The 23,697-nt window shown below is 35.1% G+C and overlaps 1 protein-coding gene across 2 annotated transcripts in view; it reads right to left on the bottom strand.

The window, feature by feature from the left end:
• Positions 1-283: 283 nt before the first annotated feature.
• Positions 284-23,697, bottom strand: part of LOC101898706 (chitin synthase chs-2) — a 64,524-nt gene continuing 41,110 nt past the window's right edge. Inside the window, exons 9-16 of one of the 2 annotated variants that reach the window (XM_011292878.3) lie at positions 11,013-11,537; positions 10,259-10,815; positions 10,055-10,202; positions 7,690-7,838; positions 6,772-7,299; positions 781-1,042; positions 434-652; positions 284-364 (exon numbers count right to left, since the gene is read on the bottom strand). In XM_011292878.3, coding sequence (XP_011291180.1) covers positions 483-652; positions 781-1,042; positions 6,772-7,299; positions 7,690-7,838; positions 10,055-10,202; positions 10,259-10,815; positions 11,013-11,537 — 2,339 coding nt within the window. In that variant the 3' untranslated portion in view covers positions 284-364; positions 434-482. Of the gene's footprint in view, positions 365-385; positions 653-780; positions 1,043-6,771; positions 7,300-7,689; positions 7,839-10,054; positions 10,203-10,258; positions 10,816-11,012; positions 11,538-23,697 lie in introns of those variants that run through there. The other variant, XM_011292877.3, reaches the window with a different exon arrangement.

Below are 23,697 nucleotides of genomic sequence, written 5' to 3'. Positions count from 1 at the left end.
CGAATCGAAAAGACTTCTGTATTCGAATTCTCGATTCAATCAAGCTAAAATTCATATATTAAAATTAATTTCGATCATAATGTTTTTGATATCGAATGCGAAAGATTTGTCCCGGCAGAAGTTTGAATCTGAAAATATTTTCATCCATGAATAATTTTGGTACTCAAATTCATTTTCCTGGAAATATACTGAAGTGACAAAAAACAATCAGACTATATCCAGGATCCTTTTCCATGAAATGAAAAATATTTTGTATATAAAAATTTTCATTTGAAATTAATTTCCTTTATTAAATATATTACTTCACATTTTCGTAGAATACGATATCAGCTCCTGCACATATCTAGTAGTTAAATACAACTCCCTTGTAAAGATAAAAATCAAATTAAAATTTTTCTGCCAAACATTTGCAATAATATTGTGTTATATTTACATATTTTCAGATATGTTTATTCAGGTTCTTTTCCATATTACAACTTTTCTCAGTTCGAACTTTCAAAGGCATCGTTGTCAAATCCATGCATAGGATTTCTATTCATAACCGTATTGCGATGTGTTTGCTGTGTTAGACGTCGTTTAGCTACAAAACGTGTCTCATTAAGGAGCATCAACGATTTGCGACTCATGGATATATGTTTGACGCTGATATCATCTGGAAGTATAACAAAAGTTAAGTAAATTCAAACTTAGCCACCAATTGCACATTCACTTCCAATGGCATATACCAAAAAAAAAAAGAAAAAAAAAAAGAGATCGTCTTTTTTCATGCTATGAACATACCTTCGCCCAAAAATCGACGCTCAAAATTCCGTGGCAAATCACTGTAATCGTATTGGTTCTTATTACGATTTTCATGCAACTTGAATACTGTTGAACGTCGAGTCATGTGATTCCCCACATCATCATCATCCCAGTCGTTGGTTTTACTGCCATTACCACTATCTTCTTCATCCTCGTCATCAAGACGTTTTGGTCGTTGCAGTTGACGTGCAATGTGCACTGCATTCCCTCGAATTTCCTGTGCAGCATCCTCGTCTGTTATCTGCGGATAAAAATAAAAGGTGAATTCAACAACAGAGATATCAAGTTATTTTTCAGATTATGTTTCACCAAAAGAAGAAAATGACATTAGGGTCAATTATTTGTTATAACTGTTCTATTGGAATATGAGATTTATTTAAACTTCAGAAAATCATTTGGAGAAATATTAAAAAGGAATTGTAAACACTTTTAAGAAATATGAACGCAACACCTATTTGTACCCATAGATATGAGGGTATATATATCATTTGATACTTTTAAAATATGTCACATCGATTCTCGAAAAACGATATAACGTGTTTTCAAAGTTGAGTAGGTCAACTGGTTCAATCAACATGTCGATTATGGCGAACTGAAAGTCAGCAGCATAAAAAGACAAAACTAACAATCTGTCGTTTATATTTTCATTAGTCTATGGTTTAATAGAATGCGATGCTAGTGTGAAGATGGGATTTTTAATTCCATCTTATATCATCCTGCAAACTGTGAAAAAAATCTTAAAAATTATAAATTTGATTGGGCCAAAAATTATGTAACACCTAGAAATATTGGTTTCCCACATAGGAAAGTGTATATGGGTCTCCCTATCTCGCCGAGCTGAGTCGATCTAGCTATGTATGTCCGTCCGTCCGTCCGTCTGTTTATGTTAATTTGTAATCACTTGTCAGGTTGCATTTATGGCCCGGTCTTCACGAAATTTAGAATGGAGGTGAGGACCCAGAACAGATGGAGATGATCGCATATTTGAGGGTTGAAATGGACCAAAAACTGAAAAATTTCCTGATTTTGCAGTTGCTCTACAGGACGCAATTATAGACCAATCGACGCGGAAGTTAGCATGGGTCTAGAGCTTAGGGCTGGACAGAAGTCTTCCAATTTTGATGGTCATCGGGTAATATTTTGTGGGTGAAATTGACCATAACATTTTTGATTAATAAAAGTCAAATTTTCCATTAAACCGCGAATATTTTTAATCCCGGCGATGCCGATAGTAAATATATCGGATATATATAGCGAAATATATACAGTGTATATATACAAAGGAAGGGGACATTAGCTAGAATGCTTATATCACAAGAATTGCTGGACCGATTTTGACAAATTTTGTCAATTCAGAATGCTTTCTTGGCATAAAAGTATAAAATCTAAAAAAATCGCATAAAAGATGCCAATAATCATGTTAATATAGATTTTGTAGTATTGTGTGAAATTTTTTTATTTTTTCATATTTTTTATCGCATGCGATTTTTTCAATTTGACTAACAATATTGAAGTGTATATTTTGTAATATTTTTTCACCTTACAACACAGGTTATTATATACAGATTGCAATTATTTTCCGACGCAAACGAAAATTTTCACTACGGTCGGGTTAGGCTCGGAAGGGATAGGACTATTGTTTTCCAAGATGTCCGCAATATATTTATGGTTTAAATGGACCAACAACTAAAAATGTTCCTTATTTTGCAGCCGTTATAAAGGTCACAAATATAAAACAAAGGACACGAAATCTCGAATGAAGTTAGAGGTTAGAACAGCGGGTAGAATGGACCACTACTTCTGTGTGAGAAAATACCGACATCACTTACAGGAGACATCCGAAATACACAAAAGGCGAACTGCTGGCTTTTTTATGCTCATTTCGTTGACGAATATAGCCAAATATCGTAAACAAGCAAATCATATAGATTAGTCTAATTTTGGAGATACAGAGGGGCCTTTAGCTTTTGGAGATGATCGGAATCAAATAGAAAAACGTACAAATTTTTAGAAACCTGTACTGTAAGAATAACTTTTGCTTTGTACACCATTGAAAATACCGAATATCGAGGGTACCGTTATATTGGGGATATACGATATCGTGTACCTATATAGATAATTCTCTGCTGAGATATAAAGTACCCACAAGGAACTCCATGTGTGGATTTTCAGACAATTCCGTTGAAAAATGTCGGTAGAGTTATCAAAATATCGAATATCGGGGGTACCGTTATATGGGGGATATACGATATCGTGGACTGATATAGATAATTCTCTTCCGAGGTATAAACTACCCAAGGAACTCCTTGTATGGATTTTCAGACAATTCCGTTAAAAAATGTGGCTAACATCATCAAAACGCCGAATATCGGGGAGTACAGTTATATGGGGGATATACCATTTCGTGGACCTATATAGACATTTTTTTTCAGAGGGTAGAATACTCACAAAGGACTAATTTTGTGGAATTTCAGACACTTCCATTGAAAAATGTGGCTAAAATCGTCAAAATACCGAATACCCGGGGGTACCGTTATATGGGGGCTATACGATATCGTGGACCTATATAGATAATTCTCTCCCGAGGTATAAAGTACACACAAAGAACTCCTTGTGTGGATTTTCAGACAAATCAGTTGAAAAATGTGGGTAAAGTTATCAAAATACCGAATATCGGGGGTACCGTTATATGGGGGATATACGGTATCGTGGATCGATATGGATAATTCTCTTCCGAGGTATAAAGTACCCATAAGGAACTGCTTGTATGGATTTTCAGACAATTCCGTTGAAAAATGTGACTAACATCATCAAAACACCGAATGTCGGAGGGTGCCGTTATATGGGGGTATATGGACCGATATAGCCCATCTTCGAACATGATCTGCCTGCAGACAAAAGAGAGATCTGTGCAAAATTTTAGCTTCCTATCTTAATTCGTCTAAACTGTAGCGTGATTACAACAGACGGACAGACGGACCGACGGACGGACAGGGCTAAGTTGTCTTAGAATTTTACGCTGATCAAGAATATATATACTTTGTTGGGTCTAAAATGATTATTTCGATGAGTTACAAACGGAATGACGAACTTAATATACCCTCCATACTATGTATGGTGGAGGGTATAAAAAACGTCAAATTTATTCATACAGAATGCCGACGACGACGAGCCTCCTAAAGTTGATATGCAACAGCGTAACTCACTAGTTGGTTGCTATGTTGTGCAAGGGGATGAAGAAGTCAAAAATGAGTCGCAAAATTAAATGTAATCTAATTTAATTAAATTGAATATCAATATCTTCGAAAAAGGGACATTTTTGTATGGTTGTTTGTTTGTTTGTAATTTATGGACTCGAAAACCGCTGCACAGATTTTCCTGAAAATTTCCAAGTATACTACAACATTGCCTGAAAGTAACATAGGCTATATAAATTTTTGAAATTCCACTTGGAAATGGAGATATAGCAACAGAACCGGAGGTACCTCCCAAAAATTGAATTTTATATGCACATATCTATTGATAAATTACAGATACAGTCTCCAAAAGTGGAATGAGTTACGGGATTTGATCAGAAAATATGTTTGCTAAATTATTTTGAAATTGGTTCAGATTTGGATATAGCTCCCATATGTATTTTCGGTTGATTTCACATATTTGATGCACCAAACACGGTACTACTCAACAATTTAATTGAGGATACGATTATTATGGGAAAGTATTTTGTTATCTCTAATTCTTTAATTTCAATAGAAATGCCACTCAACTTCAAAATATTGCAGTTTCATGCAGGCTTGGCATTTCCTATGAAATTAATAAATCCGAAGGACGAACCTATCGTGTATAGGGACTAAATTTGGCATGTTCCTGCTTTTCTCATGGTCAGCTGCTCCTGGCATGTTCACTAGTGTGTAGACCGAGCTATTTGTTTGCTTACGCATTAAGGTATTACAATAATTACGTTTTTTAAATTTTTGAATTTGTCTTATTTTTTTTAAACCAACAAATATTCGTATATAAAATTTTGAACGCATATAAAATCAAAAGGTTTTGCGATGCGCACCGGGTTCAGCTAGTAAATATTATAAAATTGTTCCAAAAATTGAAAGCAGGAGTTGCACAGTAACCGTCCACAAGGTATGTCGAATCACATTGCTACAAGCAATGTTCTCTTAAAATAGGATATCATTATTGTCAGAAGAACAATTGTTAATATTGATTGAAATTTTTATGAAAAACGGTTCTGATATTGCTTTATGTGTAAGTCCCTCACATCCGTACAACTACGATATTTGGTGCCTGTATCCGATACAGCATAAAAACACTTCTGATAAACTTTACAGAGATCGGTTCAGATTTGGATATAGCTCCTATATATATCTTGATCCGATTTCCGTTTACACCAAAATTGTAATATCAGCTCAAATAGGACAGTTTGTGTGAAAATCAGTTCAGACATAAATGCCTCCTCTCTCCCCTATATTAGTTCTATTCGATTCCATACATAAGTGCTCTCAAGCCAAAATACGCATACAAACCCGATTGTTGTTCGTATGATCTGCTTCACATAAATTCCCTATATAAACGTTTATTTTTTACGGGTAGATCTACTAAATATGCATAGTGGTGTAGGGTATCATAAAGCCAGCATGCCCCAGTTTTGACCTTTCTTTACTGGTTTCAAAATATTTCATTGATAACATCCAGCTTTCAAAATGAACAAGTAAACAAGTAACTACTAAAAAAGTAGCTAAGTTCGGCTGGGCCGAACTTTTAATACCCTCCAACATTTGGAAGATTATACGAGGACCTGCTTACAAAATTTTTTGTCATAGGCTGTACCTTTACGAACTTCAAATAGCAAATTTGAAACATTTCCGGTGAATAATGTCGATAAAATCATCAAAATACCGAATATAGGGGTGTACCGTTATATGGGGAATGTAGGAAAACGTTAACCTAGATACGATATTTTTGTCATAGGCCGTATTGCCAAATGCCAACTTTAAACACGAAATTTGTTACTATTTCGGTGAATAATGTCGCACTAATCATAAAAATATGGTGGATCTGCATATACAAATTGTTGTCATAGGCTGTAGAACCCATTACGAACTTCAAATACGAAATTTGAAATAATTTCGTTAAAAAAAGAAAATACCGAATATCGGGAGGTACCCTTATATAGGGGCTATACGAAGACTTGGACCTGCATACGATTTTTTCCTTAGGTTGAGTAATCTTTATGTTGCTGAAATCTTCAAAATACCGAATATCGGGAACTACCGTTATATAGGGGCTAAACGAAGACGTGAACCTGCATACAAAAATGTTTGTCATAGGCTCTACTACCCAACACGAACTTCAAATACGAATCAGGTATATAATGTCGCTGATATCATGAAAATACCGAATATCGGGAGGTACAGTTATATGGAGGCTATACGAAAACGTGGACCGATATTGCCCATTTAAGAACTTAGCTTGCCTACTGGTAACCTATGCATGTATTCAAAATTTTAGCCATCTATGTCAATACGTTCGAAGTGATTACATCAGACAGACGGACACCGCCAGATCGTCTTAGAATTTTATCCACTGATCGAATTTTATCCGTTGATCCAGAATAAATATGCTTTGTAGGGTCTTTTATCAATATTTCGAGGAGTTACAAAAGGGATTACCTAAACGGAATGACAAAGTTAATATACCCTCCATAGAATGGAGGAGGGTATAAATATTAAATCTGGATTCATAGAAAAACCTTTTTCGTTAAACTCTTTCTTTGGATACTCAAAATTTTGTTTTATATTAAAGGTATTGGATGTTTTACATGAAATCGTAACTATGTATATTCGATGCTCCTTAAGTCAAAAGTTGTGGTATTTAACATTTTATTTGCCATAGTTAAATATGCAAAAAAAGAGGCAAAAGCAGAACAGAACTAAATAAAAGTATAGTGTATCTTACCGTACTTGATGCTCTCAGCCAATCCAATTTGGTTGTGGCCAAAAGCTGTGATATGGTGGCAAAGCGATGGAAGAACATTGCAATGAACTGAATAATAAGAATGATGCCAAAGAAAATGACAAAACAAAAGCCAATGGGATCCAGATGTTTGTAACGTCGATATATATAGATTTGTGAATTATCTGCATCATATGTTATAAAATCCTCCGGATCAATGGGCCATTCCAGATGCAAATAGTCCTTCTTTAGTTGCAGCAAGAAAACGATTAGAACAAAAATTGCGTTAATCATGACAAAAGCAAATGCAAACATATTACGCAGTTCACGAAGGCTATCAGCAATCTCAGCCTTTTTCTCCTTTGTGTGAAACATAGGCTTTAAATATAATTTAATTAAGTCCTTCCAGAAGCGTTTCTCGCGCAACGATATCTCGCCCAACTGCGAGTCAACTAGTAGGGGATCATTTATCCAACCCGGTAAATATTCTTTTCCTGAACTTTCTTCATCCTGTACAGTGCTTTCGTCGTCCTGTAAAAGTAATAGCATACGTTTTATTAACCAAACAAACAAAAAACGGCATGAAGTTCTAAAACCTACAAAATACTTAAAATTTCAGAGTGCTGTGGGAGATATAACAAATAATGGACTTTTATTCAATGTTGTATTACAGTTCATTCAGTTGAAAATTACCAAACATCGAAAATTATGAGGTGGTGTTACAATCAACATGGCCTCTATTTTGACTTCCACAGGCAGAGAGGCATGACAAAAGGATATATAAATTCAAGGACTGTATTTGCTGTTACCATTCTTAATTAATTTTTCCACGAATGAATAACTTAACAATTTAATACCGAATTCGGCTTGGAGTGCACAATCAATCGAATGTACTTTCGTATTACCAATCAATTGTCTTACCTTTTTAGGAGCCACCTCACGTGTCCCCCATGATACATCATTCATATTGAATACGGAATAGATAAGTAATAGCATGTACATGGACGGAATGGTTATGTAGTAAATTAAGCCGCAAACGAGAGCTCCAGCTTCTTGTGGATGCATAATTCCTGAAAATGAATATTATTTATTGATTACTTTCCGGTGTGTGTATGTTCCAAAATGAAATATTCTGTGGTACACACAACAATGCCAGTTGAACTAATGCTAATTAAAGTTTTCTAGTTGTAATAGGTAGAGAGAGAGAGAGAAAGAGAGAAATTATTTAATGATGTTAAATTTATTGTACCCAAATCTTGTTTTTTTTTTATGTGTGGAATCCAAATGTTTGTTTGAGAAATAAAAAATTATAATTTGGATGTGAATTGCATACGAATGTGGTTTCAATGGTATTATTGCAAGTCGACTAAACCATCCCAACCGTTAATCTTGAAAACAGAGTAGAGTAATTAAAAGGTGCAAAAAGTTGATAGAATGTATTATTATTTCATAAATATTTTGAATGTTTTATACCCTCCACCATACATAGTAGTAGTAGTGGTGGGTATATTAAGTTCGTCATTCCGCTTGTAACTCAGCGAAATAATCATTTTATACATAACAAAGTATATATATTCTTGATCAGCGTAAAATTCTAAGACGACTTAGCCATGTCCGTTTGTACGACTGTTGTAATCACGCTAGAGTCAAAACGAATAAAGATAGGAAGCTAAACTTTTGCACAGATCAGTCTTTTGTCTGCAGGCAGGTCAAGTTCGAAGATGGGCAATATCGGTCACGATATCGCATAACCCCCATACAACGGTACCCCCCTCCTCCCATATTCGGTATTTTGATGATTTTAGCCACATTTTCCAATGGAATTAACTGAAAATCCACACAAGGAGTTCTTTCTGTGCACTTTACTCTCTGGATGATAATTGCTTATGTAGGTCCACGATATCGTATAGTCCCCATACAACGGCACCCTCTATATTCGGTATTTTGGTGATTTTAGCCACATTTTCTAATGGACTTGTATGAAAATCCACACAAGGAGTTCCTTTCGAGTACTTTACCCTCTGGAAGAGAATTGTTAATATAGGTCCACGATATAGGACCATCCAATGGTACCCCGAGATATTCGGTATTTTGACGATTTTAGTCACATTTTCCAATGGAACAGTCTGAAAATCCAGACATAGAGTAGGTGTATGTTTATATAGGTCCACGATATCGTATATACCCATACAACCGTAACCCCCCCCCCATATTCGGTATTTTGATCATTTTAGCCACATTTTCCAACGGAATTGCCTGAAAATCTGCACTGGGAGTTTTTTTCTGAGTACTTTACTCCACGGAAGATAAATATCATAAATACCACGGCTCAAAATATCGTATAGCCTACATACAACGACAGAAAATTGTCTCTGCAGGTCCACGTTTAACGTAGAGCCCCATATAACGGCATCTCCCGATAGTTGGCATTTTTATGATTTTAGCGATATGATTCACCGTAATTTTTTCAAATTTGAAGTTCGTGATGGATACTACAGCCTATGATAGAAAATTGGCTGTGCAGGTCCACATTTTAGTATAGCCCCCATAAAATCATACCCCCCTATATTCGGTATTTTGGTGATTTTAGCTACACTATTCACCGTTTTCTTTCAAGTTTCGCATTTGAATATTGTAATGCCTATGCAGGTCCACGTCGTCGTATAGATCCTAATATAACGGCTACATTCAGTATTTTTAATATTTTAACAGAATTTTTAACGGTTTTTTTAAATTTCCGAATGGTGAAGGGTATTCAAAGTTCGGCCCGGCCGAACTTACACCTTTTTTACTTGTTTTTGATTAGCGTATTTTTGTGCTAATGAAAATTCAAGACACGTTGATTTCAGCTATAAAATTATTTACGATTGAATACGAATTTGTTCTTGTTCAAACAATACAAAATTTATGGTTAATTTAACCCACTAAATATTATTAGACCAAAAATTGGCATTTTATCTCCGATACGATTTAAATTCAAAGTTTGTACAGAACATCGCGATGGTCGGACTATAATTGTAACATATGAAACTATTAGAAATTCAGGAAAATGTTGTATCTTTATCCCAAAAATGCTATCCTGACCACATGCAAAATTTCGCGATAACATGGACAAAACACACATAGCTAGATCGACTCAGCTCGATGAACGTTATCGCGCAACGATGTTATTACAAAGTTATGAAAAAAACCAACTTATAGATCCTTGTCCAAAGAATTGTCCAGATCAGCTCAGCGGAATAAATGTCTTACCATGAATTATAATTATTAAATACAAGAAACTTACCTGCAATGAAAATTTGCAAAAATACCAAAAGGAAAAATAAGGAAGCTGGTGCCAAGGGTCCATCATCTATCATTTGTATAATAATACCGATCAGTACAGCCATCATTACTAAGCAATATACGGCACTTATGACAAACGCCAACAAGAGCTATAAAATTTAAAATCAATATCAAATTAATCACAATAACTTCCGAAAGCTTGTACCTGATATTTTTGTTTTAAATAAATACACGACAAAATAAATGCTAATAATGGAATAAAATTCCATAAAAATGATGTCCAAATTCCTGTACTGAACACCGTAACGAATGATCCGATCATCATGAGAAATATGGTGCCGGGGCCGAGTATGGTTCCCACCATTAGCATGGCTTGATAAAAAATATATGGTCTCGATATGGAACTGTTATTCTTTACAACCATTTCTGCATCAGAAAGCAAATCAAAAATATTTGCGATCGTAGAGGGCACCCAGCGACGACGTTGATTATAAAATTCGTTGAAAATTTCTGGTGAGTGGGTATAGGCATCCGAGGCAGCAGAATATTCGACACGCAGACCTTGCTTAAGAATGAGCGTACAGAGCCATCGATCTTCCCCTTGATCATATTGAACGTAATGCATCGGCTCTTGTGATACTGTAGTGTATTTCTTCATGACGCTGTTTTCCATCAAAGCACTGCCCCGAAACAAACTAAAGCAACCAGGACTACAGAGAACGCAGCCAATAACGTGTTCAGTAGCCTTTTGCAGCCAGTGACCTACATAAAATAATTAAAATAAATAAGATTTTATTAAAAAAAAATAAATAAATGATATTTTGATTTTCCTGATAAATTCAATTAATTGTGTATTTCTATTTATATTTTAAGAAGTTTATTTCTTTCTATCAATTGAGTTTAAACGTTGAAACACGCTCCTTTCTGAGCATCTATTTTAATTAAATATTAATACATACCAATGGCATATTCGAAGATTTGATACCAAACCATCGGTCCCCTGCCTACTGGATGAATGCGACCACAGGCAGCTCCCAATTCATCGATAGCCTTCATGCGATCTATCAGCAACTGTACAGCCTGTGGCTGAAAATCAATGTCACCATCGAGAGCTAATAAAAAAGTGTTTTCTGCTATAACAGCTTTACGCTTCGCTGACACATTTTCCAATTCCATTATACGAAAGCCCAACAAGTAGTACATGTACATGACTTGGGACCAGCGTTTTTTGTGACGAATTTTGTCCTTGTTTTTCAGATGAGCAATCATTTTGCTACGCCCGGGCAGTGTCCATACTAAGCGACCGCCGTAAGGTGTTTCAATTTTTACGGGTGGCTTGATCTTAATGTTAACACCGTACACTTCGAACGCAGCCTTGTCGATGCTGGTAATCAGTAGTTTCACATATTCATTGAGTGGGGGGTTTTTGGGATTTTCTACATATTTTTCATCCAATACGAAAGCATCATCGAAAAATATATTGGCTGTGTATGGAGAAAGATAAAAAGTACAAAAAAAAATATATGTATTAGCAAATCTGAAAATGGATGTAAATATATTTCTCCCACGACAAACACAAAGAAAAAAGGAAAAAGTATTAAAAGTATTTTTTCAAGTAAAAGTAAAACAAATACGAAAAAAACTGTCAGGGGCTCAACAGTGAAAATTCAGAAAGCAACAGGCTGTAAAAATTGCAAAGTTGAAGGATGTTCTAAAGGGGCTATGAATAATCCAACCACTCCATTGGAGGCGGGGAAGGGGATTTGGTCTACTGAGGAGCAGAAAATTGCGAAGCCGCCGAGAAAAGGGCCTTCCCATCTTCAGATACTCCGGGCAAACCCAGTTAGGGACCTCGCAAAGGAGACTGTAGCAAGAATCCTTCGACCGAGTGGACGAAGTGAGCCCCAACATTGAAAAAGTTAGCACAGCCGTGGAATCGACTGGTAGGCCTGACATAAGAGGAAACGGACCAAGCAGCCAAAAGACATTATAGGGTGATATCGACACCAATAAAGATCTTTGGACTAAAACATTCTAACTTAGAACCGTTCTATGCCAATGCAGGGTCTCGACCGAGAACTTGTATAATATGTCACAAACATGTATGTTTTTTATATCCTCCACCTGGAAAGGAGCGTCATTCCATTTGTTACATCCCTAACATCCCATAAAGTATATATATTCAAAATCAGCATAAATTTCTAAGTCGATTTAACGATGTCCGTGTCTTCGTCTGTCTGTTGAAATCACGATACAGTCCACATTATTTGACGTAGTGCGTCAAAATTCAGCAGAACAATTTGTATTGTGTCTAGGATAGTTGGTATTTAGTATTTGTAGTTCATAATGGGTTCTAGCTCCGGTGGTGGAATGTGGTATATATGGGTCTACGTTTTGGTATAGCCCTCATATAACGGTATATCCCGATATTCGGTATTTTAATGATTTTCGCCACATTTTAGCGCGGATTTGTCTAAATAATTGTATGTGTAGGTTATAATGGTTTCTAGCTCGTGTGGCGAAGCACTGTATATATAGGTCCACGTTTTGGTATAGCCCCCATATAACGGTACCTCCCGAAATTCGGTATTTTGATGATTTTCGCCATATTATTTTCACGGATTTGTCTAAAAATTGGTATTTGTAGATCGTAACGGGTTCTAACTCCGGTGACTAAACATTGTTTGTATAGATCCATGGTTTTGTACTGCCCCCATAAAAGGGCATTTCCCGAGACAACTTTCCACACATTTGACTAAAAATTTGTATTTGTGGTTCGTAATGGGTTCTAGCACCGGTGGTGGAACATAGTATATATGGGTCCACGTTTTAGTATAGCCCCCATATAACGTTGCCTCCCGATATTAGGAATTTTGATGATTTTTACCACATTTTTTAGTTCTACGTTTTCCTATAGCGCACATATAGCGATCCCCACAACTATTCGGTACTTTGATAATTCTGGTCACATAATTTGGTATTTTAGAAGATTTGATAGATGGCAATCCTTAAAGTATAAAATTGTCTATATATGTTCCCGTTTTGGCCCCATATAAGGGCCACACTCACTTTATGGTTTTTTGATACGAACAACTGCATTATCCAAACGGTCTTATTGGTATATAAAGTTAAAAAAACGTATTTTTGTAAGACTTTAATGCGTAAATAAACAAAACTCTTGGTCTGCCAACGCGTGAACATGCCAGGCACAGCTGTCCATGAGAAAAGCAGGGACATGCCAAATGTAGTCCGCATACACGAAGAATTTGTCCTTCGGATTTATTAATTTCATAGCAAAAGCCAAGCGTGCAGGAAACTGCAATCTTTTGAAGTTGAGTGGAATTTCTGTTGCTTTTAGAGAATTCGAAGTAGCTACATACTTCCCCACAATAATCGTATCGTCAATTAATTTTTTATGTAGTTTTTAACTGTTAGCCTAATACAACAGCAAAGGCGTTGTGGAACACAATCATTTCCCAAATTAAACAGAGAAATATATTTTGTCAAAATTTATTTTTGGACCAAATTACGTCACGCCTTCGATATTTCATTTTATTAAATATAATAATATATTAAATAATATATTAAATAATCGACCGAAAATACATATGGGAGGTATATCCAAACCTTTTTTTTTTAATTTTTATTCAACAACACATTCTGATATTCACTTGTTCCGTTTTTCATTGGAATCGTGTTTGCTGCATCAAATATGTGAAATCGGCCGAAATTCAGTCGATTATTTAATATATTATTATATTTAATAAAAAAAAATCTACCAATTTCAATGAAATATCGAAGGCGTGACGTAATTTGGTCCAAAAATAAATTTTGACAAATTATATTTCTTTATATATATATATAAACATCCAAATTATGTTGAAATCAGTTGAGGTTTGGATATAGCTCCTATATATATTTTCGGGCGAAATATAAATTGTATATAGAAACCAAATTTAATTGAAATTAAAGACACATAGCGTGTGTGGTCCGATAATTTATATGGGAGCTGCATCCAAATTTGAACTGATTTCAAAATAATTTGGCAAACAAATTTGTTAGACAAATTCCATCAGAAATTCCAAATTTAATTGAAATGTGGTGTAAATAGCGTGTTCAATGCATACAATACATGCTATCGGTCGAAAATATATATGTGAGCTATACCCAACTCTGAACCGAATTTAAAATAATTTGGCAAATTAATTTTTGTTCCAAATTCCATAACGCATTCCAAATGTGGAGACTGTATAAGTAATCGATCAATAGATATGTACATATAAGATCTAAATTTTTGGCAGGTACCTCCGATTCTGATTCTATATTTCCAGTTCCAAGTGGAATTTCAAAAAAATTATATAACCTATGTTACTTTCAGCGATTTTGTAGTATACTTCGAAATTTTCAGGAAAATCTGTGTGGCGGTTTTCGAGTCCATAAATTACAAATAAACAAACATACCAACATTTCCCTCTTTTAAGGTATAGATTTGTAGGATGATTGGAATATGCAGTCCCATTTAATTATAATACTATCTCTAAACATTCATCCTTCTGCATGTTTTTGTTACAATTTCTACCGAATGAACTGTAATTTGACATTTAAAGATTTTATTAAATCTATACAGGCAGTAACTGTTAACTATTGGTTCCCCATTTGGCATAACCGCAATTGAAAACCAGTAAGGAAAGCTCAAAAGTCGGGCGGGGCCGACTTTATGATACCCTACACCACTATGCATATTTAGTAGAGCTCTCGTAAAAAGGTTTTTACAGGGCATTTCAGAGCTCTATGAGATATTTGGTACAAAATCAAAATCTATCTAATTCTATCGTGCATTTTACGAACTATAGCTATCTCTGAACCGGGTTTCTCCAAATTTGACGTATTAGCTTCTAGACTGAATTCGGTCTTATGTACGAAAATTCAGGTGATTTGGGCTGATATTGGCCATTTGATGCACAATTAACACGAAATCGGATGAAGATATATATGGGAGGCATATCCAAATCGGAACAGATTTTAATAAAATTAAAATCAACTATTTTTGGGCTTAATCTGATATCTGGTACCAAATATCATTCCTGTGGAGTGCATATTACGAATGTGAGGGACTTAAAGACCAAATCGGATGAAAGATATATATGGGTGCTATAGCTATATCTGAACCGAATTTTACTAAAATTGATGTACTTGCTTACAGACTGGTTTCGGTTGAATTTGCCAAAATTCATGCCATTTGGGCTGATATTGGCCATTTGATGCACAATTAACCCGAAATCGGATGAAGATATATATGGGAGCTATATCCAAATCTGAACCGATTTCGATAAAATTACAAACAGCTATTTCTGGGCTGTATCTTATATCTGGTACCAAATATCATTCTTGTGGAGTGCATATTACGAATGTGAGAGGCTTAAACACCAAATCGGATGAAAGATATATATGGGAGCTATAGCTTTTCTGAACCGATTTTCTCCAAATTTGTTAGATTTGCTTTAAGGCTAATCTCGGTCACATGTGCCAAAATTCGGGCCATTTGGGCTGATATTGGCCATTTGGTGGTCAATTAACCCGAAATCGGATGAAGATATATATGGGAGCTATATCCAAATCTGAACCGATTTTGATAAAATTTAAAACAGCTATTTCTGTGCTCCATCTAATACCTGGTACCAAATATCACGGTTGTGGAGTGCATAGTAGGAATGTGAGGGACTTAAAGATCAAATCGGATGAAAGATATATATGGGAGCTATAGCTATATCTGAACCGATTTTCTCCAAATTTGATATACTTGCTTCTAGGCCGAACTCGGTTGGGTGTGCCAAAATTCAGGTAATTTGGACTGATAGTGGACATTTGGTGCACATTTAACCCGAAATCGGATGAAGATATATATGGGAGCTATATCTAAATTTGATCCGATTCTCACCAATTTCAATAGGGTTCGTCCTTGGGCCAAAAAAATATTGTTTGGAAAATTTCATCTCAATCGGATAATAAATGCGACCTGCATTTTGTTCACAAGAATACATGGACAGTGATTCTATGAAGGTTCTCAAAAGTAACTATGGGTCTGTCTCGTTTCCTTCTCCATGTTACAAACAAATGCACAAAGACATAATACCCTTACCACTATGTGGTGTAGGGTATAAAAATCAATTGTTGTTCGTTTGTAATGGAATCAGTTGAGAACGGCTGGACCGATTTGCATAATTGTTTGTACAAACAAACATACAAAAAATATTGACCACGCTTACTTTTACGCCCACTATTTCGATTTATATTAAATCTTTATATTTGCCAAATGATGAAGATATCGGTTTGAAAATTATTACACGAGATACTGTTGACTTTCCATCTAGCCCTATGTATTTATTTGGGCGCTGAGGAACTGACCACGCCAACTTTTAATCTATATTTATTAAAATCAAATGTCGTTCATTGGTAGTTGAATCAGTTGAAAACGGCTGAACCAATTTCAACATTTTTACAAATGTTCGTCCTACACCGATTTAGGTTTTTATGCAAATAAAAATTGACCACTCCCACTTTTACGCCAATTGTTTTTTTCGATTTACTTAAAATCCTTATATTTTCCAAAATAATGCAGATATCTGTTGAACATTGGTATACATGGTACTGTTGACTCTCCCTCCAATCCTAAGTATCTATTCGGAGTCAGAGGAACTGACCACGCCTGTTTCTTTAAATCTATATGTATAAAGATAGTATAGGTACACGTCTACTGAGAACGGTCGGTCCGATTTGACTCAAATTTTTTTCGGTTATCTGTTATTGAATTATTGGACAGTGGAAAGTTTTTACAAGGAATGTTTTGGGAAAAGCCCCCACAAAAAAAAAAATTCGAGAAATAAATATAATAAATCGAAAGTTGTTTTTTGATACAGAATTTTGTGTAGACTGCCATTGAAATCGAAAATTCTTATTAAAAATTCCGATCAAATCTCGAAATTTTTGAACATCAAAAAACTCAAAGTCTTAACGTGTTTATACCCTACACCACATAGTGGTAAGGGTATTATGTCTTTGTGCATTTGTTTGTAACATGGAGAAGGAAACGAGACAGACCCATAGTTACTTTTGAGAACCTTCATAGAATCACTTTCTGAGTCGATTTATGCATGTCAGTCCGTCTGTCCATGTATTTTTGTGAACAAAATGCAGGTCGCATTTATTATCCGATTGAGATGAAATTTTCCAAACAATATTTTTTTGGCCCAAGGACGAACCCTATTGAAATTGGTGAGAATCGGATCAAATTTAGATATAGCTCCCATATATATCTTCATCCGATTTCGGGCTAAATGTGCACCAAATGTCCACTATCAGTCCAAATTATCTGAATTTTGGCACACCCAACCGAGTTCGGCCTAGAAGCAAGTATATCAAATTTGGAGAAAATCGGTTCAGATTTGGATATAGCTCCCATATATATCTTCATCCGATTTCGGGTTAATTGACCACCAAATGGCCAATATCAGCCCAAATGGCCCGAATTTTGACACATGTGACCGAGATTAGCCTTAAAGCAAATCTAACAAATTTGGAGAAAATCGGTTCAGAAAAAGCTATAGCTCCCATTTATATGTTTTATCCGATTTGGTGTTTAAGCCTCTCACATTCGTAATATGCACTCCACAAGAATGATATTTGGTACCAGATATAAGATACAGCCCAGAAATAGCTGTTTGTAATTTTATCGAAATCGGTTCAGATTTGGATATAGCTCCCATATATATCTTCATCCGATTTCGGGTTAATTGTGCATCAAATGGCCAATATCAGCCCAAATGGCATGAATTTTGGCAAATTCAACCGAAACCAGTCTATAAGCAAGTACACCAATTTTAGTAAAAATCGGTTCAGATATAGCTATAGCACCCATATATATCTTTCATCCGATTTGGTCTTTAAGTCCCTCACATTCGTAATATGCACTCCACAGGAATGATATTTGGTACCAGATATCAGATTAAGCCCAAAAATAGTTGATTTTAATTTTATTAAAATCTGTTCCGATTTGGATATGCCTCCCATATATATCTTCATCCGATTTCGTGTTAATTGTGCATCAAATGGCCAATATTAGCCCAAATCACCTGAATTTTCGTACATAAGACCGAATTCAGTCTAGAAGCTAATACGTCAAATTTGGAGAAACCCGGTTCAGAGATAGCTATAGTTCGTAAAATGCACGATAGAATTAGATAGATTTTGATTTTGTACCAAATATCTCATAGAGCTCTGAAATGCCCTGTATAAACCTTTTTACGAGAGCTCTACTAAATATGCATAGTGGTGTAGGGTATCATATAGTCGGCCCCGCCCGACTTTTGAGCTTTCCTTACTGGTTGTATATATAGATGTTTCCTTTACCCTAATGTGGAGGTTATTAAAAGTTCGGCAAGGCCGAACTTAATATTTTTTTACTTGTTTTTCTTTCCAGGGTTGTCAACCTGGGTCGCAATAGTATTAAAGCAGGTTAATGGGAACCAGCGTGACGTGACCGTTGTGCCACTAAAGTATCAATTTTGCCGCCTTTTTTGGGTTTTGATACCTTTGTGCCATTTTTTTATTTTGATCCTAAATGAGCCACTTTTTTGAATTTTTGTGCCACTTTTTTATACATTGTGCCACCTTTTTTTAAATTACATATATTTTAATCTAAACGCTGTATTTAAAACAACGAAATGAAACAATGACAAGCGTCGTACGCTGCCATTTCCAATTTGTGATAGCAAATTTTAGAGCAAACGCTCTTATATTAGGTGTTTGTAAGTGGTTTTCGCTTGCTCAAAGTTGTCAACATTGTTCTGTTTGTTTATTTCTGGAACAACTGTTAAGAGACATTTTTAATTACTTTACTACAGCCTATGACAGAAAATTTTCTGTGCAGGTCTACTTCTTCGTATAGCCCCCATATTACGGTACCCCCGATATACAGTATTTTGTTGATTTTAGCTGCATTATTTACCGGAATTATTTCAAATTTTGTATTTGAAGTTCGTAATGGATACTACATCCTATGCCAGAAAATTGCCTGTGCAGGCTTATGACAAAAGTTGCGTATGCAGATCCACGTCGTCGTATAGACCCTAATATCCGGCTACATTCGGTATTTTTAAGATTTTCACAGAATTTTTAATGGATTTTAGTTTTTTGAAAATTGCCAAATTTGTACCATATGGTGGAGGGTATTCAAAATTCGGCCCGGCCGAACTTACAGCTTTTTTACTTGTTATACCCTACACCACAAGATGGTCAGGGTATTATGTCTTTGTGCATTTGTTTGTAACAGGCAAAAGGAAACTAGATAGACCCATAGTTCCTTTTGATGATCTACATAGAATCACATTCTGAGTCGATTTATGCATGTCTGTCTGTCCGTTCGTCCGTCTGTCTGTCTGTCTGTCCATGTATTTTTGAGAACAAAGTACATTTCGCATTTATTACCCTATCCTGATGAAATTTTGCACCAATCATTTGCAAACTCTATTGAAATTGGAGATAATCGGTCAAAATTTAGATATAGCTCCCATATATATCTTCGTCCGATTTGACTTTTATTGTGCACCAAACGTGTAGTATCGGCCCGAATAGTATGGAATTTTGCACATACAGCCAAATTAAGCCTGAAAATAATATAGCTATAGCTCCCATATATATTGTTCATCCGCAGCCGTAATATGCACTCTGTAACAACGATATTCAGGGAAATATATCAAATACAGCTCAGAAATATCTTTGCCAAATTTTATCGAGATCGGTTCCGATTTGGATATAGCTCACATATATATCTTTATCCGATTTCAAACTAATTTAAACTAATTTAAAAGATACAAATGCTTCGGCATATTTAGTCCTTTGAACTTTAAATTATAATTATAATCATAGCGTGTATGATTGAGTTCTCGCATAAAAACTTTTAATTGTTATGCGGAGCGCTACAAAATTAGCAAAGTGGTGTAGGGTATCATAAAGTTGACTTTAAGGCTTTCTCTACTGGTTAAATATGCAATATGTACATACATATATTATTACTATATAGTATTATATATAGTTGAATTTGTTGTTTTGTTCTAAACTGTTATTTTTTAAATAAAATGTGAAATAAATTGTGCCACTTTTTGTGCCACCATTTAAAATGATATGTGCCACTTTTTTCAAGAAATGATACTTTTTGTGATACTTTTTGAAAATTTCCAGCGGTCACAATGATAGGAACATATACCTATCGTCAGTACTCCTGCCGTTTGATTCTCCGACACCACCACCAACGACGGACCTGAAGTAACTAATAAGCAATGCAAAACAAACAAATAATGAAGTACTATTAGGTAGCCATGCCAACTCACACCACAATGCGTGGGGTTGTACTAAAACTAATAAAAGGGGTTAACCCCTATTAGATTATCTAAATACTAACTACCTAACAACTCTTAACATTGGTAATAAAGCAATTTTCGTAAATAAAATTTGGCAGGCGTTACTTAATGTTCAGAAAATCTTACAATCAAGATTCAGAATTGTAGTATCTCGGATGAACACTCCTTTTTGGATAATCAGCCGCTGAACTCAATACTTTTTCGAAACTAATCCAAGACTGACTGGAAAAAGTTTGAAAAGGCTAGGGCAGGGAAACATTGAATGCCTTAGCATAGGTGATATAGACAGGAATCTTAATTGCATAATCCGGAGATCGGGAGGCTTTACAAAAGAGCTCGATGTGAAAAGTAGCATTCTGGTTATTAAAAGCAGTATTACCATTAAAAATATAATAAGGGGTAATCGTTATTCGATCCTTAATTATGAAATAGCAATATAATTCCCCACACGATTTTTAATTATATAATTTTAAATATGTTTCGAACTGTTTAATATTTCAGTTCCATGTATTTTATTTTATTTTTTTAACAATAATAACAGACACAACATTGGCAGAAGGGTTTTCTCAAACAATTTGTATCCGGCAGCTTCATCTTACCTTTTTATTGAAAAAAAGATCTGAACGACAATAACATATGTCCCATCCCAAACAAATGCGGACATTTAGAAACAATTGTCGAGCAGAAGTATATATAGTAATGTACAATTATATCTGTTAATGCCTAAATTCCGAAGGGCGTGCGAAACTTTTTTCATTGGGTACAATCTTAAATTTCAATCAATTCTATAAAATATGTGATTCGTCAAAATTCCGAATATAGGATGGATGAGGTCTATAGAAATTGATTTCCTACTGGAATAGAACAAATTATGTTAAGAACTCTAAATACAAGTTCGTGGCTGATATCGTCAAAATATCGAATATGGGAAAGGTAACGTTATATGGGGCTTTAGGAAAACTTGGATCTATATAGACACAGGAAGTAGGACAGACTATGAACTCTAAATACCGAATTTTAAGCTATTCCCCTAAAAACTGGGCCTAAATGCCGAATATGGGAAGGTACAAGTACATGGGGACTATATAAAAACGTGGACCTATATGAACAATACCCGGTTACAGGTGGTAGAACAAAATATGAACTCTAAGATAGATTTTTAAACTATTCCCTTTGAATCTAATCGGCAAAAAATTGGCTCTAGAAGCCTAATAACAAATTAAGAGGAGCAGTACCAATCACAAGACATAAATTGTCGTGAATTCGACATATAAGAGTCGCAACCATGGATCAGTGTGTAGTGTGTTAAATTACAAATCATAAGGTTGCGAGTTCAAAACCAGCAGCAGACAAAGTAACAAATGAGGATTATGTGAAATGGGACGTTAATTAAAAAACTAATCATATAGTTTATTAATTGGTCGACCTTTTCTGACCAAGGAAAAGCTACTTATATTGAGTGACATGCTCTTGTAAAAATCAAGGGATAGAAGGTTGATTTGTAAGTACTTTCTAAAGAAAAAAATTTGTGAGGAAATTTTGTAGTAATGGAAGTTTTTCTAGGATATCAATTTGAACTACAAATACCAAATTTCAGATATTTCTTTAGAACATATGACCGAAATCTTAAAATATCAAAAATCATGCTATACCAATGATAGAATGTGTCTATTCCACGGAACATTTGAAAAAAACATATTTTTTTGCACTATGTATCTTGGTCCCTCTATCTCAATTCGTTGAAAAGATATCGTGATTAGAACTCACAGACGGACATCACTAAATCGACTTAGTTTACACCTTCATATCTAAATTATTCTTTCATCAATTTCTTGCCAATAATATATAAATATTTTCTTTCATTTAATCTTTAAAGTAAAAAACCCAAAAATAAACCAGTTCGTCCTATCCTTCTATCAATTAGCAATTGACATATTTGCTTACATGATTGCAAATATTGTTAATGAGTCAATCTTCTTATTTGGGTTTTGGGAAATGATTACTTGGTACGATACCTTCTGTGCTACAAACAGCATGATTAAATACATGACCTATACTGTGCGACATTTGTAAGGCTTACTGAATAAAATAGAAAATTGATTTACAACCACAAATGACTGGCTTGAGGTCGGAGGTTGAATGTTGTAATCGAATACTTTCAAATATAATTAAACAGTGGAAGGTGTTGTATAAAATCAAAGCAATTTATAATTTGGATGGCTAAAGTCCTACTTATACTAGAATGTTGCCATTATGGCTTGACTTTCAGTTTTTACAAGCTTAAAGTTTGAAGTGTGTCATAGAAATACAAAATATCCAACACAAAGGTTCTTAACCATACTTTCCACTGTAAGAGTATGGTTGTATGTATATTACTGTCTATTTGATGGAAACATTAGGACGCCTGGCATTTTCAATATTATTACAAGCCATACATTTGTGAATATTTATACCTTTGTCGTTCATATAAACTTGGTATTAACTCTTAAGGTAACAATATTGTAACACAGACTATATATTCTATTTCTTTTTAATGGCTATTCGCATTGAATTTTACACAGATAGAAATAGTTTGTCGAAGAAGAGAGTGCATGGACCTATACATACAACTTGTGCCACATGAGTTGGAACACTTTACAGAACTCTAAATACTCAATATGGAATAATATTAACCATCCTAGATGCAATACAACTATTGTGTTAAATTTCGAAGGTCTACGTCGCATTAAGTGGGTTCTGTCTTTATTTCAACAGATAGACAGACGCACCATGTAAAATCGACTTAGAATTGTCCTTTCCATGGTAGAAAACATAAAAACGAACTTGGGCTTAGAAGAGATAATTTGGGACAAAAGCTCAAACGACTTATCTTACAATGTTACTCTAAAATCAATTATTAATACCCCCTTAAATCAAGCGAACTATTCAGTCCCGTTTGATAGGTCTGCTGATCTAGAGGCTCTTTCTTATACCTTTGTACCTCTCTCTCTAGATTATGGCGTAAGGTTGCCTATCCATCAGATGGTGATTCGTATGGCTCTGTCCGTAACACCCACGCAGGTATTGCGGTGCTGTTGCACCGGTAAGACCTTCGCCTCCTCATGTAGTTGGTCGACAGGTGTCATGCGGAGACACCCTGTTGCGATTCTAAAGGCGGCATTCTGACAGAACAGAGCGTTGCACTAACATTGGCGAAAAACACCGGAGGCGCATAGTTTACCACAGACAG

This window comes from Musca domestica, unplaced genomic scaffold, assembly GCF_030504385.1.
Source record: "Musca domestica strain aabys unplaced genomic scaffold, Musca_domestica.polishedcontigs.V.1.1 6, whole genome shotgun sequence".
In the NCBI taxonomy this organism is placed as follows: domain Eukaryota; kingdom Metazoa; phylum Arthropoda; class Insecta; order Diptera; family Muscidae; genus Musca; species Musca domestica.
Note: the sequence above shows the minus strand (reverse complement) of the source record. Positions and strands in the feature narration are given on the sequence as shown.